The sequence below is a fragment of the Schistocerca gregaria genome, chromosome 5, assembly GCF_023897955.1.
Source record: "Schistocerca gregaria isolate iqSchGreg1 chromosome 5, iqSchGreg1.2, whole genome shotgun sequence".
NCBI lineage: Eukaryota > Metazoa > Arthropoda > Insecta > Orthoptera > Acrididae > Schistocerca > Schistocerca gregaria.
Window position 1 is genome coordinate 256,891,034 of NC_064924.1, and position 24,752 is coordinate 256,915,785.

General features: G+C 39.9%; 2 protein-coding genes across 3 annotated transcripts in view; both read left to right on the plus strand.

Annotated features, from left to right (window-relative positions):
* Positions 1-24,752, plus strand: part of LOC126273028 (allergen Tha p 1-like) — a 405,450-nt gene that overhangs the window by 59,101 nt on the left and 321,597 nt on the right. The window lies entirely within an intron of this gene.
* LOC126273029 (allergen Tha p 1-like) lies at positions 5,282-8,008 on the plus strand. The gene is made up of 2 exons (XM_049976421.1): positions 5,282-5,529; positions 7,665-8,008. Exons 1-2 carry the CDS (start codon positions 5,343-5,345, stop codon positions 7,853-7,855), a joined length of 378 nt encoding a protein of 125 aa, XP_049832378.1. The 5' UTR covers positions 5,282-5,342; the 3' UTR covers positions 7,856-8,008.

The window sequence follows — 24,752 nt, forward strand, 5'->3', positions numbered from 1 at the left end:
GCGTCATGAGACATCCGCAGCGCACAAATGCAACGAACGAAATCGTACAAAATGAGAACAATAAAAAAAAGAGCACGGGGTCCTGGGTTCGATTTCCGGTGCGGTCAGGGATTTTCAACTGACCGGAGATAACTGGGTGTTGTTGTGTCGTCTTCATCATCATCAATCATCCCATTACGGTAGGAGGAAGGCAATAGCAAATCACCTCCAATAGGACATTGCCTAGTACGGCGATTCGGGTCTCTCGCTTCATTCACCTACGCTCTGTCAATGAGTATGGGACTTCATCATCATCATTGCAATTGATGCTAATTGTACCTTTTTCTTTCGTGTATATAGTGACCTTCACGCAGAAGTAAAAATTCGGTTTATTTTCAAAGTTTTCAGTACGTTGGATAAAGAATAAGAACAGCAGAACAATCGACCATTCTTGGCAGACTTCTTGCATAGGAATAATTTCATTATTATATCACTGCGTTCCGTCATCAACGGACTTTTAAAAGACTCGCATCATAAATAGTAAAGAAAAAGAACTGCATAAATTAATTTATTTCGTATTAAAGTAAAAAGTAAAATCTTTCAGTTCAGTTCAGACATTGGCCGTTTTTAGGCAAAAAAAAAAGGTTACTTCGTTTAAAAAAGGTAACTCTCTATAATTCATAGGTTTTTTTAATTAATTTCGCTACGGTGAAGATATCCGGCAGCAATATTCTAATATGATAACACGAAGTATAATTCTTGAGATTACGTTTACGTTTTGGTCTCTATGAACGCTCCACATAGAAGTCAATTTCAACAGATTCTAAAAGCACATCGTGCTATCCTATATTAGCAAGGCGGTGAGTCACGTGCTGTTAAATAAACAGAGCTCAGTGAACTATTTTACGAAAGTATAGATTCCGGTCTCTCATATTATAATCGTTCTTTCTTGTGTCCGCTACACCAAATAAGTGCTCTATTGACGCTCTTGCAGGACACAAATATCAATAAAGTTAGGCGTTAAGATATACAATACTTTCGTCACATTCGTTGAGGACACTGTAAGTATACTGGAGACGGTGTCCGGACCTGGGCGGTAGCGATACATGGTGTTTTCAGCAGGCCGTAATGTATCACTAAGTGGACTATGCTTCTCAGTATAGACAAACTGTTTTGCGTCCACTTGTCCGCATTTCAACAACTGACCAGTTGTCCAGAGGAAAATAAACATTAATCGTTTGCTCCTGCCATACGTATCTCTAGGTGCAAAAAAACATAAAAACCTACCACTTGTAATAGCTACAATTATGTTTCTGCAAATAACGTAAGTACAGATGTAATGTCTTTCAACACAACGTCCTCAGACACCAGTAGCAATATCTGCACTTGTACCTGTTACACCTCGCACTGTACTGACTCCTTGACGGAAATGAAAGCACGAATTCAAAGCACATAGAGCACAATGTAGTTAATGACAAAATTTCTTTTTAGCAACCAGGAAAGCTTAATTTACTATATATTTCTGGAATTAGGACACCTCCATGTAATTTCCTCACATGAACCATGGACCTTGCCGTTGGTGGGGAGGCTTGCATGCCTCAGCGATACAGATGGCCGTACCGTAGGTGCAACCACAACGGAGGGGTATCTGTTGAGAGGCCAGACAAACGTGTGGTTCCTGAAGAGGGGCAGCAGCCTTTTCAGTAGTTGCAGGGGCAACAGTCTGGATGATTGACGGACCTGGCCTTGTAACATTAACCAAAACGGCGTTGCTGTGCTGGTACTGCGAACGGCTCAAAGCAAGGGGAAACTACAGCCGTAATTTCTCCCGAGGGCATGCAGCTTTACTGTATGATTAAATGATGATGGCGTTCCGTTGGGTAAAATATTCCGGAGGTAAAATAGTCCCCCATTCGGATCTCCGGGCGGGGACTACTCAGGAGGACGTTGTTATCAGGGAAAAGAAAACTGCGGATCGGAGCGTGGAATGTCAGATCCCTTAATCGAGAAGGAAGGATAGAAAACTTAAAAAGGGAAATTAATAGGTTAAAGTTATATATAGTGGAAATTAGTGAAGTTCGGTGGCAGGAGGTACAAGACTTCTGGTCAGGTGAATACAGGGTTATAAATACGAAATTAAATAGGGGTAATGCAGGAGTAGGTGTAATAATGAATAGGAAAACAGGAGTGCGGGTAAGCTACTACAAACAGCATAGTGAACGTATTTTTGTGGGCAAGATAGACACGAAGCCCATACCTACTACAATAGTGCAAGTTTATATGCCAACTAGCTCTGCAGATGATGAAGAAACTGATGCAATGTATGATGAGATAAAAGAAATTATTCAGTTAGTGAAGGGAGACGAAAATTTAATAGTCATGGGTGACTGGAATTCGTCAGTAGGAAAAGGGAGAGAAGGAAACATAGTAGGTGAATATGGATTCGGGGCAGAAATGAAAGAGGAAGCCGTCTGGTAGAATTTAGCACAGAGCATAACTTAATCATAGCTAATACTTGGTTCAAGAATCATAAAAGAAGGTTGTATACATGGAAGAATCCTGGAGATACTAAAAGGTATCAGATAGATTACGTAATGGTAAGACAGAGACTTAGGTACCAGGTTTTAAATTGTAAGACATTTCCAGGGGCAGATGTGGACACTAACCACAATCTATTGGGTATGAGCTGTAGATTAAAACTGAAGAAACTGCAAAAAGGTGGGAATTTAAGGAGATGGGATCTGGACTAACTGATGAAACCAGAGGTTGCACAGAGTTTCAGGGAGAGCATAAGGAAACAATTGTCACAAATGGCGGAAAGAAATACAGTAGAAGAAGAATGGGTTGCTCTGAGGGCTGAAGTAATGAAGGCAGCAGAGGATCAAGTAGGTAAAAAGACAAGGGCTAGTAGAAATCCTTGGGTAACAGAAGAAATATTGGATTTAATTGATGAAAGGAGAAAATATAAAAATGAAGCAGGCTTAAAGGAATACAAACGTCTCAAAAATGAGATCGACTGGAAGCGCAAAATGGCTAAGCAGGGATGGCTAGAGGACAAATGTAAGGATGTAGAGGCTTATCTCACTAGGGGTAAGATAGATGCTGCCTACAGGAAAATTAAAGAGACCTTTGGAGAAAAGAGAGCCACTTGTATGAATATCAAGAGCTCAGATGGAAACCCAGTTCTAAACAAAGAAGGGAAAGCAGAAAGGTGGAAAGAGTATATAGAGGGTCTATACGAGGGCAATGTACTTGAAGACAATATTCTGGAAATGGAAGAGAATGTAGATGAATATTAAATAGGAGATATGATACTGCATGAAGAGTTTGACAGAGCACTGAAAGACCTGAGTCGAAACAATGCCCCGGGAGTAGACAACATCCCATTACAACTACTGACAGCCTTGGGACAGCCAGTCCTGACGAAACTCTACCATCTGGTGAGCAAGATGTATGAGACAGGCGAAATACCCTCAGACTTCAAGAAGACTATAACAATTCCAATCCCAAAGAAAGCAGGTGTTGACAGATGCGAAAATTACCGAACTATCAGTTTAATAAGACACAGCTGCAAAATACTAACGCGAATTCTTTACAGACGAATGGAAAAACTGGTAGAAGCCGACCTCGGGGAAGATCATTTTAAATTCCGTAGAAACGTTGAAACACGTGAGGCAATACTGACCCTACGACTTATCTTAGAAGCTAGATTAAGAAAAAGCAAACCTACGTTTCTAGAATTTGTAGACTTAGAGATAGCTTTTGACAACGTTGACAGGAATACTTTCTTTCAAATTCTGAAGCTGGCTGGGGTAAAACACAGGGAACGAAAAGCTATTTACAAATTGTACGGACACCAGATGGCAGTTATAAGAGTCGAATGACATAAAAGTGAAGCACTGGTTGGGAAGGGAGTGAGGCAGAGGTGTAGCCTCTCCGTGATGTTATTCAATCTGTATAGTAAAGGAAACAAAAGAAAAATTCTGAGTAGGTATTAAAATCCATGGAGAAGAAATAAAAACTTTGAGGATCGCCGATGACATTGTAATTCTGTCAGAGACAGCAAAGGACTTTTAAGAGCAGTTGAACGAAATGGACAGTGTCTTGAAAGGAGGGCATAAGATAAACATCAACAAAAGCAAAACAAGGATAATGAAATGTAGTCGAATTAAGTCGGGTGAGGCTGAAGGAATTAGATTAGGAACTGAGACACTTAAAGTAGTAAGGGAGTTTTGGTATTTGGGGAGCAAAAAAAACTGATGATGGTCGAAGTAGAGAGGATATAAAATGTAGACTGGCAATGGCAAGAAAAGCGTTTCTGAAGAAGGGAATTTTTTAACATCAAGTGTAGATTTAAGTGCCAGGAAGTTGTTTCTGAAAGTATTTGTATGGAGTGTAGCTATGTATGGATGTGAAACATGAACGATAGTTAGTTTGGACAAGAAGATAGTAGAAGCTTTCGAAATGTGGTACCACAGAACAATGCTGAAGATTAGATGGGTAGATCACATAACTAATGAGGGGGTATTGAATAAAATTGGAGAGAAGAGGAGTTTGTTGCACAACTTGACAAGAAGAAGGGACATATTCTGAGGCATCAAGGGTTAACAAATTTAGCATTGTAGGGCAGTGTGGAGGCTAAAAATCATAGAGGGAGCCCAAGAGATGTATACACTAAGCAGATTCAGAAGGACGTGGGTTGCAGTAAGTACTGGGAGATTAAGAAACTTGCACAGGATAGAGTAGCATGGAGAGCTACATCAAACCAGTCTCAGGACTGAAGACCACAACAACAACAACATGTATTTTCTGTCTGACATAGTTTCCTTTTTAACTTCGATATGTTGCCTAACTTGTGTCAGATGTAAAGTAAGATCTCGTAAACATGAACACAATGTTAGATACGCTGTGTGACGCACGAAGTCATTCTGTACTTCTTTATGACTTTTTAGTGCACTATACCGACACTAATTGTGTTGCGGCTGTCAATTACGTATCTCTTGCAGTAGAAGTTCTGCTGTATTCCCCAGACAACGATTTTCCACTGTCTGGTGTGTTGTGATTCATATGTTGTCAGTGAGAAACTCAAAAACAGGAAGTCTACCAGTGCGTTATTATCCAGCAGAGGAGGTGAAGAAATTCCCAGTAAGTCGTCACGGTGACGGCGTTTCTGAGAAGTGAGGCAGCTGTCTGCCAAACACGCTTCCAGCTCTGAGAAAGGACCACGTGCGTGGATCACTCGAGGTCACCGCTGCTACCTATCCCTGTGACGTCACGCGCTGGCAGGTATATATTACACCGCCGTATCTGTGTTCGGCACATCGCTGGACAGCCACAGTCGATAACCTTTCCCAACAGCCACGATGCAGAAGAGTACTCTCGCCTTGTTTTTGGCGTGCCTTGTGGCGGCTGCTGCCGCGTACACCACCAAGTATGACAATATCGACTTGGACGACGTCCTGCATAACGACCGCCTCCTCAAGAAGTACCACGAGTGCCTCCTCTCTGACAGCGACGCCTCCTGCACCCCCGACGGGAAGGAGCTCAAGGGTGAGTGTAGTTCTTCTAGTCAAAATGTATGACAATTAGTGCATGGCCATCATCTTTCTGCTTCTCCTCTAAATTCTTTCCGCCTCTACGAATTTGTTTCAGTAAGTTTAAGAATGTATCTCTTACATCCTCTCGCATTTCATATCACCTTGTGCACCAAAATCTGTGAAGCGTCAGTTTCACCTTTTCTCCAGACCGACAGCCATGGATTTTTTTGCTTACGTTTCTCGTTTTATCGAAAGAAAAAGGTAACATTAGTGCTAACGTTGTTTACTTACATCTTTGCTTGCTAAAATCTCTCTTGTTTAGACACATTTGAGAAGATGTTAGTAGCGTACATCGCTTTCAGTACTCTATGAATTCCCACTTTAGAGCTATCTACACACTTCTTCCATGTAGTTTGATCATTAACATCCTGCTTCTTAAGTAGCATGCCAGTAGCTTCATCATTTCTCCATGTTACTCTTTATATTGCGCTGATTTCTTCTCATTCCTTTTCTCCTTAATTCTTGCATATGTTAACATGAGTATTTCTTGGCCTGCATTTGTTATTTCCTCAGATTAGAACGTTTTCCTACATATTAAGTATCACGTCCCTGGACATGTTACTTTTTAACAAATTATCTGTAGATACAAGATATCACGAGAAAGAAAATCTGTTATCTGGAATTCCCACAATCTACATCGAGTTTGTACCTGGAATCAAAACTTCTAGCTTCTGTAATGGAGAAACAGTTTTCTACTTCCTAGACTTCCAATTACACAGCACCTCTACTGGAAACTCAAAACTACTTATTTACCAAATTACACCTTATTTGACTGCTTAGGTCTGCAAGAGGTACATTATATTCAATTGACTAGTGAAGATGTTCTTAATATTACCTGACACTAGCAATCGCAGCTTACAGAATCTTCCATTACCATGGTAATGAATAATGTACTGGATGTTCACGAAGTGCACTAAACTTAAAAAAAAATAACTTTGAAATTATTAGTGTTAGAGGATCGTGGTTTGTTGTAGATCGTTTAGCAGGTCTCAAACTGTTTCAGTTTGTGCCCCATTCAACGCTCGTAGAATATCTAGGCAATGTTATAGGCCTGGCCCTGCGTGGCCGAATATTGCAGCATCAACAGTTCTGTTTCGTTTAGTGATTAGTGCACAAAGAGTAGCAGTATTATTGGTTGATGTTTACATGCATCGTTAATACAACCCTACAAAATGAAGCATAGTTGCAGGACATGAGGAGAGCCCTGGAGCACTTAGGGGGACCATCACGACCCACCCACTTCTCAGAAATGTATCCTTCAGCGCATCCCGCATTCAGCACGTCACACTTTCAATCACCAAGTTTTGGTTCACCCCATCATGCTGGAAGATGATGTACATCTGCACTTGTAGTCTGTCAACACACGCTTGATGCTCTGAAGGACGTCCTCTCTCACACTGACTTTCATTTTAAGGGTTTTGAATCATGTCGCTTTCTTTTACCTGTGGCACCATCACTTGCTGATACCGATAATTTAATTAGGCACTACCTTTGTATCCTGCCTGCCACATGACACATTGAGCCTTCTCCTCGTACATTGCCATTTTGATACACTCCAAATAAGATTTTCTACAAAAGGCAAAGATAAAACTTTAGCAAGTGCTTAACGTGTTGCAACAAACGACTATTCTCTATTTCTTAAAGTTTCCAAGTTGTGGTGTTTTGAAATGATAACGAGGTTTTTTGGACATCCTCTATATTAGCAAGACAATCAAATTTACCGATTTCCCGTAATATAAGTTAGTGAATCAAAGAGTGAATAATTCCGGTTAGCTGTTTGAAGAAAGCAGCAACATTCATTTTTATTGAACGTGACTTATCTACTATTGTAACTACTGAGTTGATTGTTAGGATATGTAATATTTATTCAGTAGCACATTCTTTGGTTAATTACAGCTTGATTATGACAATGAGGATTATACGCACAATGAATTATATCCTAACTAATTATAAGTCCCATTGTTTCATACGTTAAACGTTATAAGCTCCACTGTACTGTATATCAGATGTAGATTCTCACAAATCATTTCATTTCATAGTATTTTGGTAGACGCTATTTTTTTGACTGTATTCCGTGTCTGTTAACAGCCGCCATTCCTGATGCACTGACCGACGACTGCGCCAAGTGCAACGAGAAGCAGAAGGCCGGAGCGGAGAAGGTGATCAGGTTCCTCATCAAGGAGAAGCCCGACCTGTGGGCGCCGCTGGAGAACAAGTACGACCCCACAGGCACCTACAGGCAGAAATACGGCGAGGAACTCAAGAGGGTCTCCGCCTAAACACCGGAACGCCTTTGCCGCTGCACTGTGATAGCTCTAAGGAACTCACAAGGCTGGGTCTCATGTGATACCACCAAAGAACTGTAATTTATTTCATAATTGTTGATGATAGTTGTGTGCCACGTCTTATAAAATAAAAGTCTGTTAATCAGAGGGGCTTTGGTATTTCTTCTAAAATTAAAAACGTACGGTAAACGGAAGATCTTCCACAATATTGGATTTAAATCTACTTCTCATTAATGCAAGTAATATAAGAAAAATCTGAAGTCCTTCTTGGGATACAGTGCTCCAGAAATGAGATGCTTTTTCCGTAAAATGTCTCATTGTGGTTACCGCATATAGAGGGTTAGTCGTATAAGTGCACATATTATGACCACAGCTACCTTAATCCGTACTAACGTCAATGGTTTAATTATTTCTTTTCTGCGTGTAAAAGTGTTCCCCCGCCTGTTGGAGTGGCCGCGTGGTTTGAGGCACCAGGTCACGAACTGCGCGGCCCCTCCCGCTGGAAGTTCGAGCCCTCCCTTGGGCATGGGTGTGTGTGTTGTTCTTAGCATAAGTTAGTTTAAGTTACTTTAAGTAGTGTGTAAGTCTAGGGACGGATGACCTAGGCAGTTTGTTCCATAAGGAATTCATACATATCTGAACATTTTTTGATTTGAAATGTTCCCGCAAACACGTCGCACAATTTAATACCTGATGCTTCCTGCAAGGTCGCAACTCCACCACTAAATGGAATACACCTAGCAGTACAGACAAATCGTTTTGCGTCCATATATCCACATTTCAACAGCTGGCTGGGTAAAATAAACATTAATGGCTTGCTCTTGGAGGTACTAAAAAACCTAAAAACACATTACTCTTAAAAGCTCTAATTATTGGTCTGAAAATGAATTAAATACTTACGTGTTGTTGTTCAGTACACTGCCACAGTCAAAAATTAAAGTATCTGCTCTTACATCCAAAACACACTTTCAAGACAAACTGTTGAAGCTCTAACAAGTTGAAAATGCAATATTTAGCGCATTACAACTAATTACATTCATTTATGTCCAAGGAAAAGTTTTTCACTGGAAATCGAGAAGTTGACAAGCATCTAAATACAGTTATGATTCATTAAGATCATATGTATTGGTGATCAGTATTGCACATATCACAGTCGTAGACATCATTGCTATGTAATGCAATTCCTATACAGCAGACAACACTCCCAGAATGTCTCTTACATCTACCCAGTTGACGTCTCCAGGGGAACATATCTATTATATTCAAAAATACTTGTCCAGATATATTAACAAGCAAACAAACGGTTATCAAGATGTGTATGGATAAATAACATATTATAGCAGGTTCCAGTTCTAACTCAATGGTTTGTAAATGATTGATAGTTCTAATATTAAATGTAGCTATGGACTCTCTGAAGTCAGATAACCAGGTTTTACAGTAAACGATAGTCACAGACTGCGACGTACGAATGTGAAAGGAAAAGTAAACCAAATATATTGCAGTGCATTCTTCACATAAGAGCTTATTACGTCAAGATCGCCTAATAAGTACCATGTTCACCTACCTATCTTCTGAAACTTACTACCATCTTCAGACGTGAATACTCAGTTGACATTTCGCAATTATAAATGTATCGAGGTTTTGCACTGATAACTTTATGAAGCGGTATAAAATACGTCAACGAGTTACTCTTCGTGTTGTCACACTATGGGATGCGAAAGCTGCAGCGCTATGGAGCAGTTGCAGTACTTCTGTGTGCTTGAAATATCAGAGTAAACATTTCGCAGTTATTAAGGGACAGTGTGGAAAGTCTACACAAGGACGGACTGACGGGGATCCAAAATTCTTCCACTGACAACCGAAGCAAGGACAAGGGGGCAGATTGCACCCTCAAAGTGCTATCTCACTGATAAGCATTGGGATACGAGCCAGAGAGCTGTTGCCCATATCACAACACAGTAAGAGAAATATTCATGCCTATCAGTGATAACAAACATAAACGTTCATTGAAGCAAAACTGTATTCCGTGATAGACCAACGGAATAAATCGCTTACTGTACTTTTCTTTTCTTTTTTCGTACAAGGAGGCTCTCACAAAGTAACTTACGCGTCGTTACCGATTGCCAAACAACACTTCAAAGTGACAGAGATATATAACACCGTTTTTCAAGCTAGTAACAAGATCTCTGGCAATAGCGGACGGAACGTTCTACCCGGAGCCATCTGAACACGTCTTTGTGAACGTCGTCATCGTTCGGAAATCTTTTCCCCCAAGATTTTCTTTGAATCTTCCACAAAGATGAAAATCGCCTCGTGCAATATCTTCACATCCGAGTTAGTATGGCCTTGGTCGTATTGTTGGCTTTATTTCACAACGGCTGCACGCAACACTGCACTTCACACATGTATCACCACATTTTCACTGTGGCTCTGCCTGAAACTCAGATGTGTCTTTCCGTAACAATCGTACTGTCCAGAGTGCCTTTGGAATACTTTCGCAGCTGCCGTGTCACATCAATGCCACATCAGTCGCGCACTGTGATGCACCTGTTACCCGAACCACAACAAAACTGTGACTTCAGAAGACCCAAAACCTGTACCCTCCTCTGGAAACGCACCGCACCTGTAGCGTGGGTCGACAAGTTAACTTACTTTCAGAAGTCAGTGAGTGAATTAGTGATTTTTGAAAACCATGCAACTTGTGCGTCTTCTCCAATCTATGTTTCGCAAAGTAAAACACTCCCTGGCAAACAGGGAAGACGTTTTCATCGACGCTTTATTATTTAGTAAAGAAAGAGAAATTAGAGTGTAATGTTCCGTGAGGATCACTGTAGACTCAGTGAAAACTCAGTTTGTCAAGGATGGGGAAGGAAATCGCACAACACGTTTTAAAAGACATCTTCTTGGCATACTCCGTATGTGACTTGGGAAACTTAGTGCAACATAAATCTGGCAGTATGGAGATTACAAGCCCACCCCTCACAATTGCGCATTTTATGACTTAAGCACTATGCAGCCTAGCTTTAGTCTGACGTTCACTACAACTGGTGATCACTTACGATGGAAATAACAGCAAAGTCAGATACAGTCGGGACAATCCTGTGCAGTTTTGTTGTACACTGCTACTGTAGAGGCTATGGGCGGCACTTGTGATTATCGTATTCAATGAATACAAATAGAAAAGACTATAATAATTCGATACACTGTTTTTACAAAAGCGAATTTATCTAGTGTGGTCAATTGCAGCAGTAACAAGAGACGATACTACATTTGTCATAATTTAGGTTCTGTAACAGGACTGTATCGTATTTGCGAGTATTTAACATATCAGCTGCTACAATGGAATCTGGAAGTCTGGGTTCGCTCGTGGCTTAGCGCATTTCGTGAACCACCGATCAACTTTACTTACTAGCCAAACCCAGAAAGTAAAATCTAAAATCTTCGGAAATGTAAACAATTTAAAGCCAACTTCACAAGGATAATAAATTCGACTTCAGTAAATGCCTCCCAATAATAGCTGCCAAATTATAAGATTGGCGACCCCTGGTGTGGAGATAAAATTAAGTGATGCCAGAAAGAACCTTAAATGAACACCATCACCTTGTCCTGAACATTTTTGTGTTTATATGAAGATAGTATATTTTCTCGAAAGAACAGATACCATTGATGACCGTGCAGCTTCTCTAGAATAAATGATAATTATTGATGGATAGAGCGTCTGCCATGTAAGCCAGGGACCCGTCGAGGTATATCAGCGACACCTGTCGGCAGCTGAAGGTTTCAATTAATTTGGAGTGCCATTTTTCCGGGTGCACTCAGCCTCGTGATGCCAACTGAGGAGCTACGCTACCGAACAGTAGTGGCCTCGGTCACAGAAAACCATCATAACGACCGGGAGAGCGGTGCGCTGACCACACGCCCCTCCTAACGGCATCCTCAGCTGAGGATGATACGGCGGTCGGATGATCCCGATGGGCCACTTCTGGCCTGAAAACGGAGTGCTATATGCAGTGTTGCAACAATAGATGTCCAGTGAATTGGAACCCTCTAAAACAGTGTACAGTGTTTAGCGGTTTCACTCAGAAAAAAGTAACATAATGAAAGTCTATGAACGATACCACATTCCTGGTCGCCTTCGATACAGTGGCCAAGTCTTGGTGAACGCAAGACCTCGCAGCTCCCTTTGTCGGGGCTGGCTACTGCCGCATGACGTCGTGCGTAGCAAATGTTCCGATCGAGACACTAGTGAAAGAACTGTGGGTGCTGTCAGGGTCTCGTCCAGAGCTCGGCGGAGACGCCCTGAATACCCAGGCCACGTTACTATACTACAGCAACTACTTACTATCTCGTGGCCCACAGAAACTAACGGGTGCGCGGAAACAGCGACCTTTGGCGGCGAGTGCATTGCCGCCTGCTGGTCAAGGCAGTGTGCCCAACTGAAGTTCTGTCATCTTCTGATTTAACCCCTGTGAGGATAGGCCTGTGCTGTGAGAAGCACTGACAGTCTGTGGAGAGTATAGCCCAGGGCCGGCCAGAATTTCTGCACGCGTGCGGTGCTCCTGCACATGTGCAACTTCCGGGTCAAAGCGTGCATGCCGCAGCCTCAGCGTTCATGTAGTGCATGTTTCTAAGCACAGATGTCGCTTTATCCACTTGCTGGGATACTCTGTACCGACGCATTCTAGTGCTCTTTCCACTGCTTGCAAGCCAACTATGGGAAGGTATTTCGCGTATTAAACATTTAAAGTACTACTCATTGAGACGTCTACTTCTTTGTTAACAGTTTAACCCAGTAAGACAAGTAATACAGTAAACAACCGTGGGTTTTTATTAAGGCAGCTTGACTGACGACACGTAAATACGCGTAATGTTTTTGATGTAGTGTTTAAGAAAGAGATCACTTCCAACGAATAGGCTGAAGAGCAGGGTAATATGCTGCTGCCAGCCCGCCTTGTATGAGGTGATTAAAATTACAATAAAGAAAAAAAATCCAACGAACCTTATTCATGATTTCAAATAAAATTAAACTAATGCAAGGTTTCCTATAACTAATTCTCGGTGCCCTCAGTTACACCCACATTATTTCTGTCTCACTGACCTCTGAACAGAACGATAACCGCAGATCTCTCGATGATCACCTGTTATTTCAGTACCATTATTGCTATATCTTTCATGAGTTTCGTCTGAAATCTGTATAATAACCGACAATTAGTTGACTGTTATGTTTTATCGACTTCAGCTGAGCGGAGCCCTTCACACATTTAAAAAAAAAAACTTAAATGTAAGTATACATTGGAACAATCGGTTTCATGACCAATTTTCTTGATAATAATGTAACATGGTGCAGAATGAGGCAATAATGCACAGTTAGTAAACAATAATTTTTCATTATGAAAGGAAGAAATCCAAACAAGTTTATCACTGGTCATGAGAAATGATACAGTTTATATCGGGCTCAAAACCACGACTCATTGACAAACGCAAGGCGTTGCGAAGATTTTCGTCACTTATACTTAATCGAAACCTTGATTTATTCAGTTTCATCACCGAGAAAAATGTTTCACAAACATATGTCGACCCGAACATGAACATAACTCTCGCGGCTTCTTGGTGCAGGCGTGGAAGTACTTGTTGTGAAAAATTTTGGTAAAAGTCTTTTGTACTTTGCACTGCAAAGAACTTGTCCGTCAGTCTTGTATTGGACTGTAGGTCGATCACTTCCATCTGCAAATCATTCTTAGTATCTTCAACTGACGACAAGAGCAGTCGAGCAAACAGGCGAATGACAGGAGACAAACTCGTAACACCTGCAAATCGTACACGAAATAGTTCCTTAATTTTTACAATTATTGACACGTATTCTTGGAATCTAGCACTTTCATGGACCAGTCCAAAAGCCGGGAAATGTGCAGTGTTTTCTATCAATAGCTGGCTCTCCCAAAGCGCAAGCTTCCTTTCAAAGGCATTTATTTTTTTCAATTATTTTCACCTTGCAGACTGTTCATTTGAGACGTAATGTCCACGAGAAATGCAAGGTCTGATATCCAACAAGGGTCTTCCAACATACGTTCACTTTGTCCCTTCTCATGTAAGAATGTTACTATGACCAAACGGACATCAAAAAACATTTTCAGCATTTTACCTCGACTGAGCCAGCGTACTTCGGTATAGTAAGGTATGTCGCCGTACTCTGCTCCTAATTCTTCCAAGAGCCACCGAAACTGGCGATGCGTAAGCCCATGTGTCTTCAGATAGTTTACAGGACGCACAAAAATTTGCATAACGTTTTCTAACGTTAGTTGATCTCGATGCAAAGTGCAGTGAATTCCATACAGCGTCTCGTCTGTGTGCCCTAGCTTTTCGCGCATCCGTGCTATGAGTTCTCTCTGATGGCCATGCCTTGATGGTGCTCCATCTGTGGTCACACGACGAGGCCCATACAACGGACTTAAAGTGAATGTGCTACAGCTTGTTTAATAGAAGTGACAAAACCTTATGCTCATGCATCTAGTTTTATAAAGTTGACTTAGAACATGGCTTGTTTTATGCAAACATTTTAATAATATTTTATATTCTGAAGAAGACATTATTACTAACGTTGAAACCTACGTAAACGATAAAGTTAACCTGCAACTGTAGGCTGTATATTCTTATATAAACAATATAAGTTGCTGTCACTGCATAAAAATGTTAAAAATTTGTGATATGTATTGAAGTGTCTTTCAATTGAGAACTTACGCTGGCCGCCTGTTATTCGGAGGCACAGCAAACACTGTGAGTTTTCACCAACGGCTACAAAAATGAATTGCAGTTCCCAGTCATTTTTAAACTACTGAGAACATAGATCTCCCGTCATTTGCTTTTTCACTGTACTGCCATTTCTCAGCACTTCTCTGTTAAGGTTACGGTTACCAGGGGTAAAATAGACTGGGTATGCTTCGCTCTTGCTTGTACCACATAAACAGGGAAGTATAGCGGCCGCCGTTCATTTAGGACACGTATCTAATAACAGATGTCGCTGTCGCACACGTGTGCACATGTGCAGCACTTCCGCTCGTCTCCATACTGTGCAGCGTGTGGCCGGCCCTGGTATAGCCCGAACACAGCACAACGTGTGCAGCCACGCTGAGCCTATTTGAAGTATGGCAACCTCTGATGCTAACGCTGTCTACTGAGTCTGACGTAGACGCAGTAGTTCCCTATTTAGGTGTTTACAGGTTCGAGTGGTGCGCGTTTACTAGATAATGTGATAATGTTCTTCAAGAACTAACATTCCTCTAGCACATAAAAATCATAAAGTGGGAGACGTGTGAGGAAACAGGCGATAACAAACATGATAATATTACTTTTTTTTAAATATATCTCTCTAAATATATCATCTTGTCATGATAGGAAAAATACCCGAAGCGTAGTTCTAAGACCTAAGACACACATTTTACGTGAAGTGATTTTACTTTTTCCTTTTTCTTTATTATCTTAGTCGTCAGGATTCTGACTATTCTGATGGAGCCCGCCCCAAATACCTCTCCTGTGTCAACCACTCCATCTCCGAATGTCATTTGCAACCTACATCCTCAGTTATGTGCTGGATGTGTTACAGTTCTTTCCTATGCAGGTTTTACCCTTAACAGCTATACCTAGTATCTTGGAAGGAATTCTCTGATGTCGTGACAGATGTATCATGATATTTGTCACTGTTTTCCGTGTATTCCACTTCTCCCCGATTCTGTGGAGAAAGTCCTCATTCCTTCCCTAATCAGTCCACATAATTTTCAACACTGTTCTGTAGGACCACATCTCGCATGCTTCGATTCTCTTCTGTGTTGGTTTTCCCTGTCCTTATTATAAGGCCAGTCAGTCGCAACCACATCAGAGAGGAGAAACGTCAGTCTGTAAAAATAATCAACCTTATAATATAAGGTAGCCCCAGTTATATATTCAGAATCAGAACAACCTGCACTTTAAGTGGATGCAGTTAATTTAAGATCTGCTTTAGAACATTATTTTTACTTAACACAGAGTAAATGCAAAACTGCAATGAATCATAACACTAAAAAAACACAAAAACATTCATAGCAAAAACGTAAATGTGCCCCCACAACTACCCCATCGCCTTCTCGGACAGCATCATATACACATTTTAACCCTCCTAAGCTATGCAACGTAACTAGCAGAGAAAGGCATTACAAACGTCTTCCTCCCTACAGTTCAGACAGTATCGCAAAACAGATCAATCAGAGTGCGTTGTTTCTCCTTTCGGTCGTATCTTCACATCTGTTTCCCATGCCGAATACGTTCTACGGTCTTTGGCGGAGTGAGTGCTACTTTGATATCTAGCAACCCATTAGACTAGTGTGCCAGATAGGGTTTCGAATCCGAACTTATGTGCTGGATCTGGATTCGAATCCGGACTATTACGTTTAGCGGTAAATTCTCTTTTTGGGCATCCTTCCTCGTCTTTTAGACCTTAGTAAATTACTGTTATCTCTTCCTTCCTCGATAGAACCTGGCTTCGTTTGAATTTAAGACATTCGCAGGAAAACGGGCTAACCCTCAAATGTAAGAAATTAGAGATAAGTGTTGCCATCGGTTTCTGGTTGCAGGAAGTACCAGAATTAACGTTGGTCTCGCCCCTAAATTTAACATTGGAGTGTAATACAACGCAGAGTATTTCGTCTGTTTCGCTAGATATGATTTCTGTAATGTCAAAAACGGGATAACCTCCCGATACACTTCGTCTTCCCTCCAGCGGAAAGAAGATGAATAGCTGAATAGCAGGATAGCCAATATTATGCCCTGTGATAAACAGACAACAGGTAATTAACTGCAGTTTTAAAAGGATGTGTTCTGCGGTGGATTATATTGGAATTAATAAACGTGTAAACACGTAATATAATCCTACTGTAATATTTAATATTAATCACTTTATCAACTTAGTTCAGAGTGAACTGTTCAGTTGGGATATTAATACAGAATATAAATACTGGTAGTACGCACAGCGGATGTAAAAATCGGAAACGTTGACGAAAGTGTGAAAAATCGTTGAAAATTATCGGAAGAGGAAGCGTAATCCACAGAATTAGTGCAAAGAAAATGAGAAGAGCAAGCGAATAATGATAAATAATACAGTAATTATAAGGGTTAGTGTGAAAGGCAAAATCACAAGGTTCAGAGTGAGCCTATGGGAGAAAATGCTCCAATATTTTACTTGCAGTTACTCTGGAGAAGTTGTTTCGCGAGTTCAGATATCTAAGTACAATGATCTTCAAAATTCTTATATATTTGCGTGTGTGAATATGAATCTTGTTAAGCGGAGGTATACTGAGAGGAGTAGACGGCACACTACCAACATCTGTATGGTTACTGTAGGTGAAGTATACGTTAAGATTTGTCAGAAAGCTTGACTAGCAATCTTCGGTATAAGTAATGGACGCCTGTCTCATGCAATGCAAGAAAAGAAAAGATCTGAAAGCCCTGAATTTTGATTTTCTGTTTCATTAGGCAACAAAACACCAGACGTACATTCACAAAGACAGATTATAAGCTAAATATTTTATTTAACGTGGATAAGCGAGGGAGACGCAACAGTCGCCCAAATAAATGAAGCGAGGAGTACTAGGAATTTGCATTGGCTCTCGTACACAGTCCAGTCACTAATCTAGGAAAAAGTATATGACATATCTGTGTGCAGATCGAAGCACACAGTACAATCTTTATCTAGATAAGCACATAGATAGCAACAGGTGAAACGTCCCCTTTCAAAAATTATACATGACTGTGCTTACACTGACTCACAATATTTTTAGCGCAACCCAGTCTGACTTCCAAAAACCCCTACGAAAGAATGGCCCTGACTAACATTAACCTATACGTTTCACAAATCACTTACCTCACAAAAATCTTCGTTACTCAAGCTACTGCATACAGCGAGCGCCACTACTGCCAGCTAAATAAAAGATTCAAACTACGGAAGGCACTAACTACTGATAGGTATAATTAGCAAATGAAAGATTTTAGTAGAGAACAAACAATGTATTTACCTTAGTAATCATAATATATATATCACTTCACGACACCAATTCTTACAAATTTCAAAACTCCGCCATCTCTCTACCCACGTCCACCACTGCTGGCGGCTCACCTCCAACTGCGCAAAGCTACGCGCTGTTAGCATCCAGCTGCCGCTGCTCAACACTACAATGGCAGACAACAATGCAAACTAAACACACACTGCGCACAGCACAGCCAGTGATTTTTCATACCGAGCGCTACGTGGCGGCGGCGTTACCAATAAAAAAACCTAAACAGCCTACTTACATAGCCCCCATGCTCCCCACAAAAAATTTTTACAAATTGTTTTGGGCAGTTTCCAATAATGATTTGATAAAATTTTTCATAATTACTATAACAAAGATATGAAATGTACACACTTATCGATACAATGTTGGTCAAAAACTAAAATTTTCTCACAGTCCATAAAGACAGTCCTGATCATTCATCAAAGTAACATTGCAGTGTTTTTCTCAAAGTCTGAACAGTAAAAGAAAATGCACATGGAAGTAGTGGATTTCCATGCAGTCTTGAAGAAGTAGTGTTGTCCTTCCAACGAAAGACAGTGCTGACTCTTGATGTGTAGACAGGTAATGGGCCACAACAGAGCAAACCCACAGCAGAGTCAGTCGACGTTGAAGACTATCGGTAGGTAGGTCATCACAGAGCAGGCCCACTGTAGTCCTGGTAGAGATTACTATTGGTGGGCCACCAGAGGTGCAGACCCACTGCAGTCCTTGTAGAAATAATGGTATTGGTGGGTCATCAAAGGTGTGGACCCATTGTAGTCCTTGTAGAGATGGCCAGCAGCCATCTGTTTGACTGTGCAGGCGCACAATCACAATTGAAGAGTCTTGCGGATAATATAACAAGTCCATAACCACCAGTTGTGCACTCAGAAAAATTGTTTTTGAAATGTCCTTAGAACCAGCAATGCTGTTATCCAGTCCCTTACTGAGTTATTAACACAAGTGCAAACACTATCAGTCCCTACTTCTCACATATTGTCCATATACTATGACCAACAGAAATGTGTGCAGTGAAATGTAGTTTACAAGTTACTTAATTTGATGAACTGGTGTCAATTACAATTTTATAACATAAGAATACAATAACAAAGGACAAAATATATCATTAAAGAACATAATAGTACAGATAACATTTGCTGTAATACAGGCTTTACAAAAGAATCGAAATATCAAATACATCAGTGTTACAAAAATTACGACATAAGTACATACATAATAGATCAGAATCACTTTTGAAACATCAACTTCACACATGAGCATTGGAACAAAACAGAATAAATAATGTGTAAACATCTTTACGAAGTAAATAACATGTTATTAATGCAAATTATATTTGAGGATAACAGTATTCCTCATCATAGTGAATGTAGCTTAGTATTATAAGAGAAAAAATTCTATGAAACAGTACACTGAGACAGGAAGAAAACAAATACACAAGGGTACACAAACACATAGTGGGATAACACAAAGAAAGGACAGGGTTTGTTTTACTGCAGTATTTTGCAAACAAAACTTTCTTTACTTCTAAGAGACTCCCTTCATTCTTCATTATTTCCAAAAAGTCATATCGAAGTCTGCTTTCTGTATTATGCTCACATCCTCTGTCAAAAAAAGTTTTTCTACACTATACACTACTTTTTTGGCCAAACCATTTTCTTATAGCTTCTCAATGATTTTCTTCCAATTCATCATAGTTAGATTTTTATATAGTCTACCCCCTCTTAAGCTAACTTAAATCTACTGAGCTCAGATGCTAAACTAAGGGACGAGGCAATGCAGCAGCACAAAACAATTTACACAAACAGCAATGTTAAAAAATGGAAACTGGCGAAAAAAGGCAGCAATATTACAACTAATATAAGGCAATGCGCAGCAAAGAAGAAAAATAAATCAGTAATAAAATTGGCTTAACCTAGTAATACAAAGTGACATTCAGTAGCACTATGAATGGCAAACAGCCGCAGCAAATGCTATAACTTATACCTAAACATGACAAAGCTCAATCAGAAAAAATGTTACACTAAAGACAACAATGCAGATAAGGACAATGTCTATTCACATCTTAATGTCTATGCAATTAAAGTGGTGCACCACAAAAATTTATTGTAAAAAAATATTACCATGTACTTGAAAAGACAATTCTGTATGCAATTTCTGTGAAGGGAAATGTCTTTTAGTGCTACTTCGTTTTTTTAAGTACATCATAAAGTTATTATTTACTGGATCTGTAGTCATAAAATATTTATAGTACATCTATAAAATTTATTTTAACCAATGCTTCAGTGCAGTTAGAAACTAGATATTAAACAAAATGATTGAATAAATGCATAAAGGAAGCCACATGGCATTTCTCTCAACTAGCAGGACAATAGCCATGAAATGTTTCTCGTCGTTTCATTAGGCATTTTAGTAAATATCATAAATTAAGAGCTCCACAGTGTAATCATATGTTTTCAAGTTTGTGCGTGTAGTATTTGCGATGCTTTCTACAAAGGAATCTCAATAGCGAGGATAATGGCCTCTTTTTTTTTCACCTGTGCCTCTGACAGGCACACACACTAATGGCTTTCTTTTGTCAGGTGGTTGTCGCGCAGCTGGGTGCCCACGACGTATTACATGCAGGTGGTCACTTAACTGTCTTATCGAAATATTTACGACACCAGTTTCCGCTACAGTGGCAGTCTCATATAAAAAAAATTCACAGGTCAAGAATTTGCGTTACAAATCTGTAGAAATAAAATCATTTAAATATAATTGTGTCCAAAAATTTTTTCCAGCATAGTGATACATTCACGCATATACACTCATTTCATAACTCTTAAAGTACGATTCTCGGTTTCCAACATCCTTTTTCACAAATCAGAGTCCCTAACCACTACTCATTATTTCTTACCTTATTACACATATATATATTCGTCGACACTTCTTCAATATTTCATCATAACAGATACGTAGCATAACCAAATAACTCATATAGCATCAGCTTAAACATACCTCAGCAGCATAATTCACATCGTCGTCGTAATAAGAACATCATAACACCTCAGTCAACTCTCTAAATCGTCGTAGCTTCCTCCAATAATTTCAGAACCTAATAAAAATTCTCTGCTCATGACAAAAGTGTCAACTACCTCAAACGTACTTTAAACATCATGATCCCATACCAAATACATCATTCAAAGCTCTCATAGCATCACAATGGTTCCGAAAAAAATATGAAGGGTTCACACAGTACACAAAATACAATTTCATAAGTGTGAAATTATCCAACTGTGTAATTACGTAAACATCTGTCACTGATGTAGTAAAAAAAGTTTGACTCTCAGTTAAATTATCAGATAGCTGTGTAATTTATGTGTTAGAGAAATATGGTACCGATGTGCAAAGTTGTATAAGTAAATACCAAGTGTGTACATTTCATATCTTTGCTATAGTAATTATGAAAAATTTTATCAAATCATTATTGGCCACTGCCCAAAACAATTTGTAAAAATTTTTTGTGGCAGTTTAAGCACAGTCTTGTATAAATTTTTCTAAGGGGCGTTTCACAGGGCAACTCTTAGCGTTGATATGTATTACAAAATACTTTACCAGTTTTCAATATTGGCTTTGCAAAACCACGTAGTGGCACCTGTGAAGTTTGTTATCACCTTAAGACGCAAATTTCATGTGAGAAAAACGGTCAGGAAGCCAAAGAACCAAAAACCTCAACATCCATGTTAAATAGGCTAGTACTGCCTATGAAACTCTAAAAACAGACTCAGAATATTCAAACACTTATAATTCTGTTATGGCCATTGCTTTCATGAACGGATGCATTTAATGCTAATTTGTGGCTGTGGAGGTTTGATAATGTACAAAACAAGTCTTATTGTTCTTCTTTATTAATTATTATTTTTCATGTTACTTTACAATATAAAGGATATGACAGAATAGATCAGAAACAATAAATGGTTCATATTGTATAGATCTGCGTAAAAAAATTTAGAAAAAGATAGTTTTATGTTTTTCCAGCCTCATTTACACAACCCAGTTGTTCTCCATATCTAAATATTATGTGATAGGCAGTTTTTTCGCGCATGCCTTCAATTCCCTCTCCAGATATTAATAATTTGAATCGCATGCATTCAGAAATTAACTTGTCAGTTTAATATAAAATGAATGACTCTCGAGCATGACATCATAAAAATGTAAAAAGTAAATCATAACAATTGAAATAAAAGTACTTATAGAAATTATCCTTCGATTTAATCTTTGCTTCTTGAAATGATGCGATGTAATGCATATGAAGATTTGGAAGAAACTGAAATCGAAGATGGGCAGAATTTCTCTTCCATCTGGCAAGTGACCTAAACTATAATAAGGTAGCTCTCAAAAACCCAGTGAATTTATTGCAATATCGCCTTTGTGTAATGTGATGTTTTCTCACATTTAGTGCTAGTATCTTATAAGATAGTAGTGGATAAACGTCTCGGAGGCAAAACGTAGAAGTCTTTTAGTGTTGCTAGAAATGTTGTTAGATCCAGAATTTCTATTTATCCTACACTATTCGACCAAAAAATAAATAAAAAGGCCGTAGAAGACGTGGCGATATGTTAATATAACATCTTACACCTACACACTGTCAGGGAATACGCAAACGATTAAGGTTGCAGTAACCTCAGGCAGAAAGAACGGTTTAATGGTGGCTTTTTGTATTATTTATTATTATGGGATTTTGAAATTAGTATTAAATTTTACATTATTTGGGTCTTAAAATGTTTGAACTCAAATGCATGCAGGAAACTGTGAGTCCTTTATTCGCTTAAATTACTTAGATAATACAATTAAACAGATATTAATTTCATTGTAATCGTAGTGTCTATCGTGAGCGATAAAATTGTCTCACAGCTACTGCGCGAGAACAACTGTAATGAAATCCATTAACACTTTGGGAAACATTTCAACGGCCGCAACAGAATACTGATCTTGTTTATATTCATGCCTACTGTTGTTACCAGAAAGGGGGGTATGTAAAGGGCGTCAACAGTGCCAGATGTTGAATATCTGTGTGTAGGATACGGAGATGCTGCGTACCCATGCGAGACAGCATTATCAGCATCTGAAACAATTTGAAAGCGGTCTAATGGTGCGACTCTATTTAACCAGCTTGTCGAATCGTACTGTAGCCCGATTAGTGGAGCTGTTCGATGTGACAGTGAAGCGATTTAGGACTGGGAGGGAATGTGATGGCAGGCATACTCATCGTCTAGGTTTCGGTGGAACACATATGTCCACCAAATGCATGAATCTTCGTATTGTGCACTAAACACGTCATAATCCCTTCACACACGCGCCTGCCATCCAAGAACAAGTAACGGTATCCCTTGCCGTTTTGCACGACTGGTTAGAGACCAGTAGCAACCACAGTAGGGACATACTATCCAATGTGTAGTGTGTTAAAACGACAACACCAACGGCTGTGTTAGGATTGATGGCGAGACCGGTAAAGATGATCAGTGGTAACACTGTGTGCTCAGCGATGAACTGTGGTTGTCCACTATTATGGACGAGCAACGGCGGCTTGTACGGAGGCGACTTGGGGATGGGTTCCATTCTTTCAGTGATTTGGAGAGGTACAGCGGTGGTTCTCCTGACGTCAGGATGTGGTGAACTGTCAGCTAAGATTCACGTCACGGACCGTTGTGGCTGAGGGAACTCTAACGGCCCAGTGATACGTGAAGGACATTCTGCATCCTCAAGAATTATCTCTCGGGTCACGGTGCCTCAGTTCCTTTTTCAATAGGGCAATGCTCGCACCCTCGGGGAAGCTGCCTTTATGATCAGTCTGTGTGATTTTGTGGTACTCCCTGGCATGAAGATTCCCATATTTGTCCCCGAAAGAATATGTGCTGGACCAGATCGGCTGTCAACTTCATACCAGTACCAGTATCCACGACATCAAGAACCATCTTGTCTCTGAATAAAACAGAACCGAAAACCAGTACTGGCCTCTTACTGACAAGTGCTTCGTAAATTTGACAATATTCGCAGAAATAACGTCACGTAACTCTGAACCATTGAAATGTCATTTTGTTTCCTGCTTCCGTTACTGAGTATATCACATTTTTTGTCAGGTAACGTTACAATATATGCAATACCGTATGATAGTTTAGTACTGCATCGATCAATTAGTTCGAGTGTACGGTGCAACACCGCAGTTCAAAGTGCACACTTAGACCTCCCAGACACGTCTGCTTTATTATCTAACCTCCGTTCTGGGTGCACTGTGGTTCCTAGAACAAACTGTTGCACGACTCGACTACACCCTCGTCATTACAGTAGAGAATTCCATATTTCGCCAAATTTAATTGTCATTAGACATGTTGATATTCTCTCTCTCTCTCTTTCTCTGCATATTTGAGGATTTTGGATCGCTGAAAAGTTTGTATGATGTCGGTGATATGTGATAACACGTCTTTTTTCTTCGTCTGAGCTATTAAGGGCTAAGATCGCCTTCTGAATCGATGCTAGTCTAAAATCTCCCGTTTCATCCCTGGACGCCGAATATTGAAAAATTTCCCTTGAGGCTATCTACTCTTTACATCTGCATTTTCCATGTACAGGGCATATCTTGAATCTTCCCTTATACAGCATATATTTTACTGGATCCTTTCACTGGCAAGTTGGGTTTGAGCATTTTGGCGCTCTTCCAAATTCTACAGAGCATCCTGCTTTCTTGAGAAAACTGTTGCAAAATATGTAACTCGGGAGAGAGGTTACTATTTCGTAGCTCTTAGCCTGAGACTTTTGGACAATAGCTACTAAAGATG